The following is a 12,493-nucleotide window of genomic DNA, read 5'->3' on the forward strand; positions in this document are numbered from 1 at the left end:
GCCCCTCCCATGACGCGAATTTGCATCTTTTGTGAAGTGAATTTCATGCGCAAATGAAGCTTATAAACCCAAAATGTTTAAACATCCAACTACGCGTGACTAGCATGATTTATTTGTGCAAATCGCGTCTGGTGTAAACAGCCCATTAGAACTCTTGTTAACACACTTCACAGCAGCAATAGCGTGAGGCATTCTTCTTCTTCTTTTTGCATTACGGCGGATTGCAAATTTATAAGTGCATTACTCCCATCTATCTATCAAATGGACCATTGATACTACTAATTGAGATTGTAGATAGAGTGTCAATGGTCCACTTGAGAGATAGGTGGCAGTAATGCACTTATAAGTCTGCAATCCACCGTAAAGCAAGAAGAAGAATGCCTCATGCATGATCGTTTTGTGTCTTTACACATCAATGTATCGTCACAAGCTGCAGGGTTCAATTTGGATTTGTCTGTGCATGTTTTTTTTTTACTCTCATAAATTTCTGTTACCATTTGCCATGCATTGTACGACTGAGAGACTGCAACGACTGGAGCTAAAAATCATAATTTGTGTAAACTTTTCAATTTTGGGTGAACTATCCCTTTAATACAGATAAATACATTTTACTTATAAAATGTCATTTAATTTCTCATGGTTTCTTTGTGAAAAGTTTCTGCTGTACAAACCAGCTCTTGACAGGTTCAGACCTGAAGGACAGGGACTCATGCAGAATCATTCCTTCTTTTATCACCGCTGTGCCCTTGAACGACGCACTCAATAGTGTGCTGGTCTAGATGAGTGAACTGGTGACAACTGCACTGTAAAGCCTGAAGTATGGGCCTACTTCATCTTTGTTATCTGCAGCGGTCAGCAGACCTGAACTCCACTCCAGGACTGTGTTCTAGCCAGGTGAGATAGTAATGAAATGAGCCCATGAAGATGTGTTTTTGTACACTTACTTTAGAAGAGCTACGGGTCAATGTTAGGCATGACGTGGAGTGGCGCTACTCTAAAATCACTGTAAAGCATGGCTCCACAGGTCATACAGGTTTTGGAGAATGGTTATTACATATAGTTAGAAAGGTAAAATAAACACACAGCAATACAAAATGTAATAATTTATTATACAATAGAATATAATCCTTCCACCAAGCACTGTAGTTCTTCAACAATGTTTAGCAGAATGGTTGCCAACATTCCAGAAGTATTTTTTCCAATTGTTTTTCCCAGAGGAACTGTTTTAAAAACAATGTGATGAATCAAACCAGCTTTGAGGAGAATCACGATTTGCAAAGAAGCATTTATCCAACGATGGAGAAATATAAAACAATTAATTTAAAGTTGTTGATTATATCTATAAAATATATATATATATATATATATTTTAAGTTTATAGCCAGATTTTCTGCACAGTATTATGGCTAATGTAGTTTTCACTACAGATTCAACTAAACAATTATTAAAAATGAATTAATGTAAGTAGACGGCTTCAACAAAAGCATATACCATCGATTCAAACCCTCAGAGCTCACACCAGGTCTGCCTTTAATAGTTTATAAGTTATTGTTAAAAATTAATTCCCCTACGGAGAAAATTCTGGAGAAGGAATTTACTGATGGAACCCTACAGTCTGAAAGACAAGAAAAACATCTTGCTTTGGTAAGTCATAATTATGATGTACAGTCAAAATGCGATGAAAAAAAAAACATACAAATGGCAGCTTGGTAAAAACGCAGTTACTAAGGTATTCTGGGTGGTTGCTAGGGTATTACTAGTCAAACATTCAAAGCAATGGAGATATCTGATAGATTTAGTCTCAGGGTGGAATTTCTGTGTAATAAAGACATTATAGGACAGCAATGATGAGTATATGTGAGAAAAAAATGCAGAATAATAACCCAAACAAGAGTTTGTTGTCAAGTGCTGTTTACTTCAGCTCATCAATAGCTTTTACAACAATAGCAAAAACCTCATCCACCGGCAGCTCAGAGTTAATCTGGAGGAGGAGAGAGATTCGTAAGTTAAAGAGCAATGTTTGAATCATATCTCAGTCAGTGTTTCCGCTCACCTTCCTAACGATGCCACGCTTCTCGTAGTAAGCGATGACGGGCTCAGTGGCTTTGTAATAGAGGTCCAGACGCTTCTTAATGGTCTCCTCGTTGTCGTCGGAGCGGCCGCTGGTCTCTCCACGCTTCAACAGCCTCTGCACCATGGTCTCACCTTTAGCGTCGATGTACAGCAGGAGAGCTGGAGCGCCGATCTGAAAGAGGGAAGAGAGAAACGTCATGCTCAGTCTGAACAACTTTGCATGGAGTTTATGAGATTGGGAAAGCAGATCATGTGTGTGCTTGTATGCACGGGTCATTCTCATTCTCGATTTGTGCCAGTGCCATATGATTTAATACTGAAATGTTCATATGTTTTCATTGATTAAACACATTTGCACAGGACACAAATGTGAAACAAAACTATAATTTGTTTGTCTGTTTTTTTAGAATTGAACTGGATGTAAATGTGTTATATATATATATATATATATATATATATATATATATATATATATATATATATATATATATATATATATATATAAATACCAGTTGTTTCATATACACTAGCAGTTAAAAGTTCAGGGTATGTAACAATTATTGGTTATACTTTACTTAAAGCCTTTGCATTATAAAGGGTTATTTAATGGTAAAATGCATTATAATTATTCACAGTGTGCATTGTAATACATTACATCTTGTCATAAATAATTATAACCAAATTTAAAATGCATTGTGTACCGATGAAATGATAAGTGTTACAATTTATAATAACTGTGGTTATAATTATCAATGAGATTGTACAATTCATTTATAAGGTGCATAACAAGGCATAATTAATGTATTAAAACTACTTTTATACTATACACAAATTCTTTGTTACCAAATTATTTCAATAATGTTTAAAATAAATAATTTGAATAAAAAATATGCAGTAAATGTTAAAATATCTGTTTTCTACATGAATATATGTTTAAATGTAATTTACTGCTGCAATCAAAGCTGAATTTTCAGTAACATTACTCCAGTCTTATGTGTCACATGATGCTGATTTGCTGCTTAAGAAACATTTCTGATTATTTTCAGTGTTGCAAACAGTCTATTTTTGTGGAAATTGTGACAATTTAAATTTCAAAAGAACAGCATTTATTTGAAATAGAAATCTTTTGTAACATTATAAATGTCTTTACTGTAACTTTTGATCAATTTAATGTGTCTCTGATGAAGAAGGAAAAAAAAGCTCTTATTTAGCCATGTATGTTTGAATGCTGATGTATTTTTACTTGTTAAATAATAAATCTGCTTTATTCCATTATATTGTGGGGTTTATTTGAAGACTCTGCGAAACTTTACATTTACATTATTTTTAATAATTTAGCAGACAAGTTTATCCAAAGCAACTTACAAATGTAGCAATAGAAGAAAACAACAAAATAGAAGCAATCGACAAAACAACAAAAGAGCAACAATATAAAAGTGTTGTGATGTAAATGTAGTGCTGTATGGTTTGGCTTTAAGTTAATAATGGTAAATAACTGTCAGTGCTTTACCATATCAATTTATTTAGGATAGTAAATAAAACTGGCCATTTGTGATTCTGAGATGGGAAAATATGACATCTGAAATTCACAGTTCAGCAGAGACCACTTCTAATGAAATCATTTCAATCCTTCAATTCAGTCAAAAATGACACCATTTCTTCAGATTTTGCTTTGTGTTGTGTGGTGTTGTTGTTGTACCTTCTTCTCAAACTCCTCTCCCTGTTTGACCTCACGAGGGTATCCGTCGATCAGGTAGCCCTTTGAGACATCAGCCTTGGCGATCATGGCGTCTTTGATCATGTCCAGAACTGTGTCCTGCAGAAAGCAGAGCAGCGTCTCAGTGTGGCAGAGTTCATTTAGTGACTGAGAAATGCTTTATCCAGCATGCGAAGGGCGACTGGACTGACCAGAGGCACGAGCTCCCCCTTCTGCATGATGGCCTGAAGCTGTTTGCCCCTCTCTGAGCCGGATGCCACCTCCGCACGCAGCAGGTCACCTGAGGACAGGTGAGTGTAGCCATACTTTGCCACGATCTTCTCACACTGGGTGCCTTTTCCTGAGCCGGGGCCGCCTGACATAAGAACACTGGTCAGATCCTAATATAATATTACTTTGATTTGATTGCAACAAGCAGCATGATCTAAACTATTAACAATTGTTAATGATTTTGAAAGAAGTCATCTAAATGATTTATGGCTGATCATGTGACACTGAAGGCTGGAGCAATGATGTTGAAATATTAGCATGTATTCACATACAATTGCTTTAAATTGTAATAATTTTTCCACATTTTTACTGTATTTTTGATCAAGTAAATGCGGTCTTGGTAAAGCAATAGAGACTTCTTTCAAAAATCTTATATTCCAAACCTTTTGTGAGCAGTAGTCAATGTTAGATCATTTTAGATAGACCAGCAGTGCATAATGAAATATAATGGACTTTTGAAATGGTTAAACAATGCTAAGTCACATAATGCTTTACTCGCTCTGACACGAGGAGGAGAGACGGCTCAGAGGCACATGCACTTTTAAGGGAATATGTGATGTTTACACAAATAACTTTGGGGGAAGGGGCTGATCTTTCACAACACATTTCCCTCTAACACTGCTTATGATCAGAGTTTACATTCACAAAAAACAAGCCTCATTTTGATGAATGATTGTTAGGAGATGAGTACACTGTTGAGCTGTGAAATATGTAAAGGCAATTCAACTTACCCACCACAAAGACGATCTTAGCATCTTTAATTTTATCTGTGGCACAAGGAAACATTCAAATCAGTCCAAATGTAACAGGTGAATCAAAACGATTTTTTTTTTGTCAATTATTTATCGTCATTTATAAAAACTTTATTTATTTATTATTTTAAAACTGAGTTGTATTTGTGGGCTATTTTGTTTCTCTTTCTAAAAACTTGTTTTTTGTTGTTGTTGTTGTTTTGTCATGCAAAATGTTTTTAAAGAAATGTTAATGGAACATCCTTCTAACTATAAAAATATTTTATATACATTTTCATAATGCTTAGAAAAAAAATTCTTAAAACTACTTTCTCAAAACATCCTTATGATGTTATGTTATAACGTTTTTAGAACTTTATTCTATCTATCTATCTATCTATCGTTGCCTTTAAATATTTTATATTTTAATAAAATTCTAAAATATTTTTTTTAAACGTTTTAGAAAACATTTATTTTGGGTGAAAATAAAATTAGCAGAATGTTTAAGAAACGTTTTAGTCAGCTTTAAATAACGCTCTAAATACAATGAGTATTTTTAACGTTATTAGAATATTAAAAACCAGTGTTCAAAAAAAATTATATTTTGTGAAAATAAACAAAGCAGAACGTTGTATGAAACGCTTTTGTTACCTTTAAAAAACATTATAATCACGACAAGAAAATTTCACGTTTCAACAGTTTACAAACATGTCAAAAGAATGTTACTACAACAGTTTTGTGTTGTTTTGTTTTTTTAACCTAAACTTGTTACCTGAACTAACACTGTTGGTCTAGAAATGCGCTGTATACTGTACATACAGTAAAGAACGTCTTGCAGTACAGCGAGTGTCCACATGAGGTCATCAGAGACCAGCAAATGTTGAAGATGACTGCTGAAGATGTTCAGTTGTCTCATCTCGACCGTCACTGTTTATTTGCGCTTCAGTTCTCCATAGTTGTGTTTGTCATCGAGTCTAATTCTCACAGTGATCCAGTGACAGTACCGTGTGTGAGTGTGTGTAAAGCTCAGAGCTGCTGTTCGTCTCGATCTGTTTTACAGTCCCTCTTTAGGAGGCCAATGTTTGTAAACCCTCATTGTGTTTTATCACACTGCACCAGTATACTTTAACAAACTCTACCATTTACTGAGCGCAGTTTCATTCAGGTGGTCAATAAAATACTATAGAGAGAGAGAGAGATGGAATAAAATTCTCACCTGCCATGGTTGTCTGTTATGTGAGAGATTATCCTGTATAGGAGCAATAAAAGACAAAGATTAGTCCAGATAAAGAGTTGAAAGTCTTGTTGATTTGAAGTCTGTCACTCATTCATTCTCATATGAACTCTTGTTAACAGATCACAAAGTTCACAATCATTTCTGATGTGGCCGAGATGAACAGATTCCAAATTAATTCTGAGGAGAAATGTTGCTCAAAGCATCAGTGTTTCCCAACTGAGTCCTGTAACACTGTCACACACTGACCCAACACTTTATACATTATTCTCTCTCTCTCTCTCTCTCTCTCTCTCTCTAACCCACACACACACACTGTGTACATTTCTGACTCATCTTTATCTATTTACATTTCTGCCTGTGCCAATGTTTCATTGCATTGTCTGCTACTGTATGTGAAGTCAAATTGCCTACTGTCTGAACTGAACATTTAGTCAAAGTGAGGCAAATACACTTTGCTCCAGATATGAATTTATGAATCTGAGTTTACTTGTCATGCATGAGGTAAACTTGTAATATAAGGCCAGTGTCTTTTATACTCATTTAATTTTTCACCACCATTGCCCCCTTATCTATATGATCCTTACAAATAAAAGAGCTGTATTATGCTGCGGTGCCTTTAAAGCTATAATAAAGCTGGCCCTCAAAGGTGCTGTATGTACAACAGGATTAACGCCGAGTGGTTGAACTAGGAATTGCAGTGCGAAATCTAAATATTGGAGAGGGTTTTATCACCCGGCCCCTCCTCTTCAGACTTGCCAAGCACACGCAGGTTGCCAGATTGACGACACCAAAAAGAACCAGCGCACTTGACAATTAATGCATGAAATACACCGTTTTCCGCCAACTGGCAACCCGGTGTGCCGAAATACTGGGTTAAACTGGCAGTGTGGGTTTCACAAACCAAAAAAAGGGAACACATTCCGCCCCAGAAAGCAAGGAGCTTTCTGGAGCTATAGTATCCAAAGCAGAATAATTGACTGTAGCATTGTTTTTCAGATAAACAATTATGTTACTTTGCATGTTTCTTAAATATCTGCAAACATATTATTGTATTTTTATGCTTCAGCAGAGTCAAAAACGTACATATAGCCCCTATGCTCCTGCTCCTGCAATACTCCGCTACATACTCAAAAGTATGTAGGCTACTTAGTAGCCAAACTGGGACGCAGGAATAGTGTAGCATTTTTCAGCTCAGGTCAGACTGAAATGATCAGGGTTTCTTCAGCTGCTCCACACAGACAGGAACAGCACAAGTTTTGACACACTTCACCACATTATCACCAGTGCTTCTGAGCAGTGTGTTGTGTTGATGTTTATCTGTATGCCTTATTTTTACAGTTCCGTTTCAGTTAATGCTTTTTTTTTTTTTTACGTTCTGAAAGCTGCAGTATGTTACTGTGTTGTATTATGTGCTGTACTATAATAATCTCAAAAGGAAGGAACTTTTCACGTGTGTAAATCAAACCTTCCATGCAATCTTATGGAATATTTTATCATTCATCAGATGAAAGCTTTTTTGCCATAAAAAATGCAGTTGTGAAGAAAATTATTAAAACCCTGCAGCCAGTGACCCTATAAGAGACATCAATCTACCCATCTTTACATCAAGAACGAGATTCAGAGGCACTATGAGATGGTTATGAAGGCATAAACTAGCTGACATTCCTCACAGCTGTGTCACACCTCAAAACGAAACCAGAAGAGGAACCCCACTGGTCATAGACGTGTAGAGCCATTACTGCCTGTCACTGTAAACTGTATGAAGTTAACTGGAATTCAAAACTCTCAAACCCTTATTTATTTATATACATTTTTACCGTCAGTTATTGCTGCATAGGTATTTTTTTGGTCTCAGATTGGAGTTAGTTTCACATGTGACGTGTGTTTATGCGAATAGTTCAGATACTTAATCACAACCATGGCTTGCATAGAGCTACAGTAGACTGCAGCCTAACAGCTCAGCACGTTCTCTGCGTTATTAACTGTATGAAACGGCTCTGTCAGTCGCTCTGTGTAAGTGTAGAGGTTAGGGACACTCAGGGGACACACCCACCCAATGACTGAGTCTCCAGACAGGATTCATGAAGCATAAAGACTAAACACTATAGCAGAAAGAGAGCGATAAGCTAATAAAGAGTGTGTCTTACTGTTTTGGAGTTCTGCAGTCAGGCTGAAATACTCCGTCTTGGAGCTTGTGGAAGGCAAGTGTAAACAGATCCCTTTTTCTTGTGACTGCACAGCTGGTCATGTGACCTCGCATGCAAATGCGGTGTTCTCAAAGACTGGTCCTGCTGGTCTGTGCCATAGCTGCAATGCTATTTTAAAAGAGCAGTGCTATAGAAAGTTTTCCTAATGAAGATGAAGCTTTGAGAGCAGATTGTCTTGACTGTAAGAGATCTCTGCTCACTCTTGAAGCATTTGATATGGCTTTAAACCAACTGTGTCTGAGGTTTTATAGAGAGTGTTTTAATAGTAAGGGTTACTCAAACAAAGGTGACTGTATCTATTATTAGGAGTTTTTGCCCTGGCCTTTAGCCCCAAAACTTTTTGTAATGCAACAGAGTTGGCACAAATCTATCTATATTTTTAGTATTACAAATATTTCTCATATTTTTGATACATATATTCTACTAATTTTATGCATAAGAAAATGTATATGGCTGTAGTAAATGAACCTAAATGAAACTTGAGCTGAAATAATAAGTCATGGTCATGGTTTCCTTTCAAATATGGAAATGTTGAGGACAGTATGAGGTTTAAAATTATGAAATAATACAAAAGCGTGCCACTCCCATTTCCTCCATTGTCTTGTGTTGACTTGGTCAAGCGAGCATAATAACTATGGAATGCAAAGCACATTAAAGCTATTCTAGAATTCATATTATAGGGTTCAAAGTCTTACAGACTGATTTGTATTTTTCCCATATAGTCAAACACTGCTGAGTTTTGGAACTATTTGCACTCCATGTGTCTTTACTGATCAGAAAACTAAGCAACCTGGTAAAGACAGACTGAAACGCATTGCAACCGAATCACTTAAAGTGTTTCAGGAAGTGGTTTCAGACAGGTTCCTGGTCAAGTGTACATCTGTTTGTTTAAGATAAAAAATTGCACTCCTCCCAAAACTGAAAAAGGTGAAGCCCATGTCTATTTTGTTTTGAGTACTGAACTCCACTGACACACTAATGCTCTGATCTGTTCTCCAGTGGGCTGGTTTATATGTGGGTGACCCTGAGCCACTGTAAATGTCACCCAAAGACCCGAATCAGCACCGGACACTTCAGCACTGCCTGTCCAGCCTATTATGGTGATTTTGAAGGCCTCCCTGGCATGTGAGAGACTAACTAAGCAGGGGGTTGTATGGTCTACATTCGTGTAATGTTCTATATGATGATGCTGATGAATTGATTTTGAGTTTTAAGAGCACATGAAGCAAACACAGCTCTCGCTCTCTGCAGCTACATGTCTTATTTCTACTGACGTGAAGTGTCTATATGGAAAGCATTAGCTGAGAATCATAGCAGGTTTAATGGCCTGTGTTCATGATTGTATTATTTACAGTTCAGCCTTATAAACTGCAGTACAGTTTGTGACTCATTCTCAGCAAATGCTGCCATTTCTGTCCCGATGACTTGCTTCTTGTGTAACTATTGGCTTACTCCTCTCCTATTATTTGATAGACTGGGAAATTAGAGAGATATTTAGAAATAAAGCATTTCTTTTATATTTAAATGTTAGTCCACATGCACAGTATCTGTGTAACTTGATCTGTTTTTCAAGAATGTAGCAATCTGGAGCATATGACTAAATTACAACGGACTGCTTTTCATGAGACCTTTTGACTATACAAAGATGAAACTTTATGAAAATTTGAGTTTACCATTCAAGAATAAAAAGTACTTGTATATTAATATAGAAATAAGCTCAAACACATCACAAAGCATACACATATTCGAATAATTATATTTATAAAATGATACCAATTTAATTATAAATAACTACAATTATACATAATTATAGGTTAATATAGTTAACTACAACCAAGAGCAACATTATTATAAATATATAAATATATATATAAGATTTATTCTTTTTTTTTTTTACCTGCTAGCAGCCAAAGCAACATTATGTAACAAATTTCTTGTTTAAATTTAGTTTAACTTGCTTTAAAATAACCATTTTAACTTAAAATAATCATTTTAATTTAGTTGCATTTGAATGATACTAAAATAGGTAAACATTATTATACATTAAATATTTATAATATATTTATGTTTCAGTAAATGTATGTGACCGTAGTAAATTGAAGCTGAAGCCACAAGTGTGGTCCATTACAAATATGTAGATGTTATTTTACTATGCATTTTATGAAACATTTTTCATTTTTTTAAGATCATGTCATGTTTTTCTTTTAGGTAAAATTTCAAAAGGATAATTAAATAAATATATATTAATGATAGGAGTTTGTTTGGAAGGACTTTGATTATGTAAGTTTTTTTTTTTTTTTTTTTTTTCTAGACACCGTAACTCTACAGAGTTTCATTTCAAGAGTCCTAGACGGGAAGGCATAAATGCAACCTGAGGTGCACAGAGCTGTTTGTAATATTTTCTATTAAAAGCTGGTGTAAATATGAGCTGGATTGCTCAGGACAGCTGCTCACAGCCTTCCATCCGCAGCCACAAATTAAACCTTCATCTTCTGTAAGCAGTGCGTTTTAACACCGATTTCATGATGCCATTACAGTTTGTGCATTCCTGTAATATTTTATTATAGTAAATAGTTTATTATAGTAAATAGTCACTTTGAACTCATTTAATGTATTATCAATGTAGTGCAACCCATTTGCTGCATGATTTTCCCCACCAAAAAAAAATTCACTCAGAAATAACTAGTTAACAATTACACAGTTTCACAATTACAAAGAAATTTCAAGTTATACATTGAATTAAACATAAAATGTATAAATAGAGAGTAAAATTGTATTTGCCTTTTAAGATATATTTCAGTCATATTTGAAAAATGCACTGCATTTGTGAACTAAAAGAATATTATCAAACTAATAAATCTCTTTTATTATATAATTTTTGTAAATGTATATAAGTTTTATTAATTACATGTTATAATTATATAAAATTATTATATAATTGTAGATTATAAGATGCACTGCCACAAATTTGGGTTGCAAGTAAGGGTTGCAAAAATGGCAATAGTCACATATAAAAAAAAAAAAATCTAAATAACAAAGTAAAATATAATATTTTACTTAAGTGCTTTCAAGCCCTAATTTGTACCCTGTTCAGGAACAGATTATTTTTAGGAATATGGGATCCCAGCAAGTGTCTCCAGGCTAGATTGAATGTCACGTATGATCTCATAAATCAGCCATCAAAATTTAGAACTAGCTGCATGTGTTTTAATGGGACTCAGGGTCATGTGACGCATCTGTGGACACCTTGTGCTCAGTTTCTGGTGACATTGATACGAGGGAAACCTCGAACCCATCCAGTCTTGTAGTTTCATGACCCTCCTGTGCACCAAACCAGTCATGAGGAGACGCTAAAAAAAGATGTTCCTCTACGGCTACAGCTGCTGTCCGCAACAAAACCAGAGCCATGAACGTTTCACATTTCCTAAACGACAGTAAAACCACATTTCTGCTGTTGCCATAGTAATGGGGCTGCTGTAGCTTTAAGAAAGGAGAGTGGCTCTGTTTGACCTAAATGAGGCCGTGTTTACAATGGAGAACATGCCCCTGATTCCATCAGTGTTTATTCCTTGAGCGTGAGATCAGCACTGCATTGAGCAGCTCATGAGAAAACACACAGAGGCTGCAAAACAACACGCAAGCATCTGCACGTTTGTCCGTTTGACATTGCAGTTGTCAAAATACATTCTCAAGCAGCTTCACACTGATCAGCCTGTGAACAGCAAGACCTTAAAGAGCTTAACTCTCTCTCTCTCATGCACGCACATACAAACATAAGGCATTTCCGTTCTGTATTTTTGCTCTTTCTCTCAGTGTACTGACCTGTCTGTCTCTCTGTGTGTCTCTTTGTGGTCCAGGGAAGGCTGAGCGTCTCCAGCTCCTGTCTTTCTGAGTGACCCGCTGCACGGCAGCCCTCCCTCTGCCCACCACCGCTTTATATAGCACCGCAAGGCTCCGGCTGACGCAGTGCACACTGGGAAGGCAGAGGACTGCTGGGAGGGAGTGCAGGAATGTAGAAGATAAGACCTCATGATTGGTTGCTTCTCTCTTCTTCACATTTCAGGATAAAGGTTCATCATTCTGACCATTTTCACATGCATTATCATGTAGCCTCAGTGTCTGAAGTAATTATCAGCCATGATTTTTGTCTTATGGCAGGTTTAACTGGACAAGAAACTGTTTGAGAAAATGTTATTCAGAGTATATATGCATATAGCCATGTGTATTATGAATATTAATTTAATATCTATAAAATTCA

At 35.9% G+C, this 12,493-nt stretch overlaps 1 protein-coding gene across 2 annotated transcripts; it reads right to left on the minus strand.

Annotated features, from left to right (window-relative positions):
- Nucleotides 1-1,894: 1,894 nt before the first annotated feature.
- LOC113068064 (adenylate kinase isoenzyme 1) lies at nucleotides 1,895-12,204 on the minus strand. 2 transcript variants are annotated; one of them, XM_026240640.1, is made up of 7 exons: nucleotides 12,058-12,204; nucleotides 6,008-6,040; nucleotides 4,792-4,827; nucleotides 3,982-4,145; nucleotides 3,773-3,889; nucleotides 2,054-2,245; nucleotides 1,895-1,981 (listed from the first exon to the last, which is right to left on the minus strand). In XM_026240640.1, the coding sequence occupies exons 2-7, from the start codon at nucleotides 6,012-6,014 to the stop codon at nucleotides 1,913-1,915; spliced, it is 585 nt and encodes a 194-aa protein (XP_026096425.1). In that variant the 5' UTR covers nucleotides 6,015-6,040; nucleotides 12,058-12,204; the 3' UTR covers nucleotides 1,895-1,912. The 2 variants fall into 2 exon arrangements, with proteins under 2 accessions (XP_026096425.1, XP_026096426.1); XM_026240641.1 differs by lacking the exon at nucleotides 12,058-12,204 and adding an exon at nucleotides 8,176-8,267.
- Between the last annotated feature and the right edge of the window lie 289 nt (nucleotides 12,205-12,493).

This window comes from Carassius auratus, linkage group LG30F (assembly GCF_003368295.1).
Source record: "Carassius auratus strain Wakin linkage group LG30F, ASM336829v1, whole genome shotgun sequence".
Taxonomy (NCBI): Eukaryota; Metazoa; Chordata; class Actinopteri; order Cypriniformes; family Cyprinidae; genus Carassius; species Carassius auratus.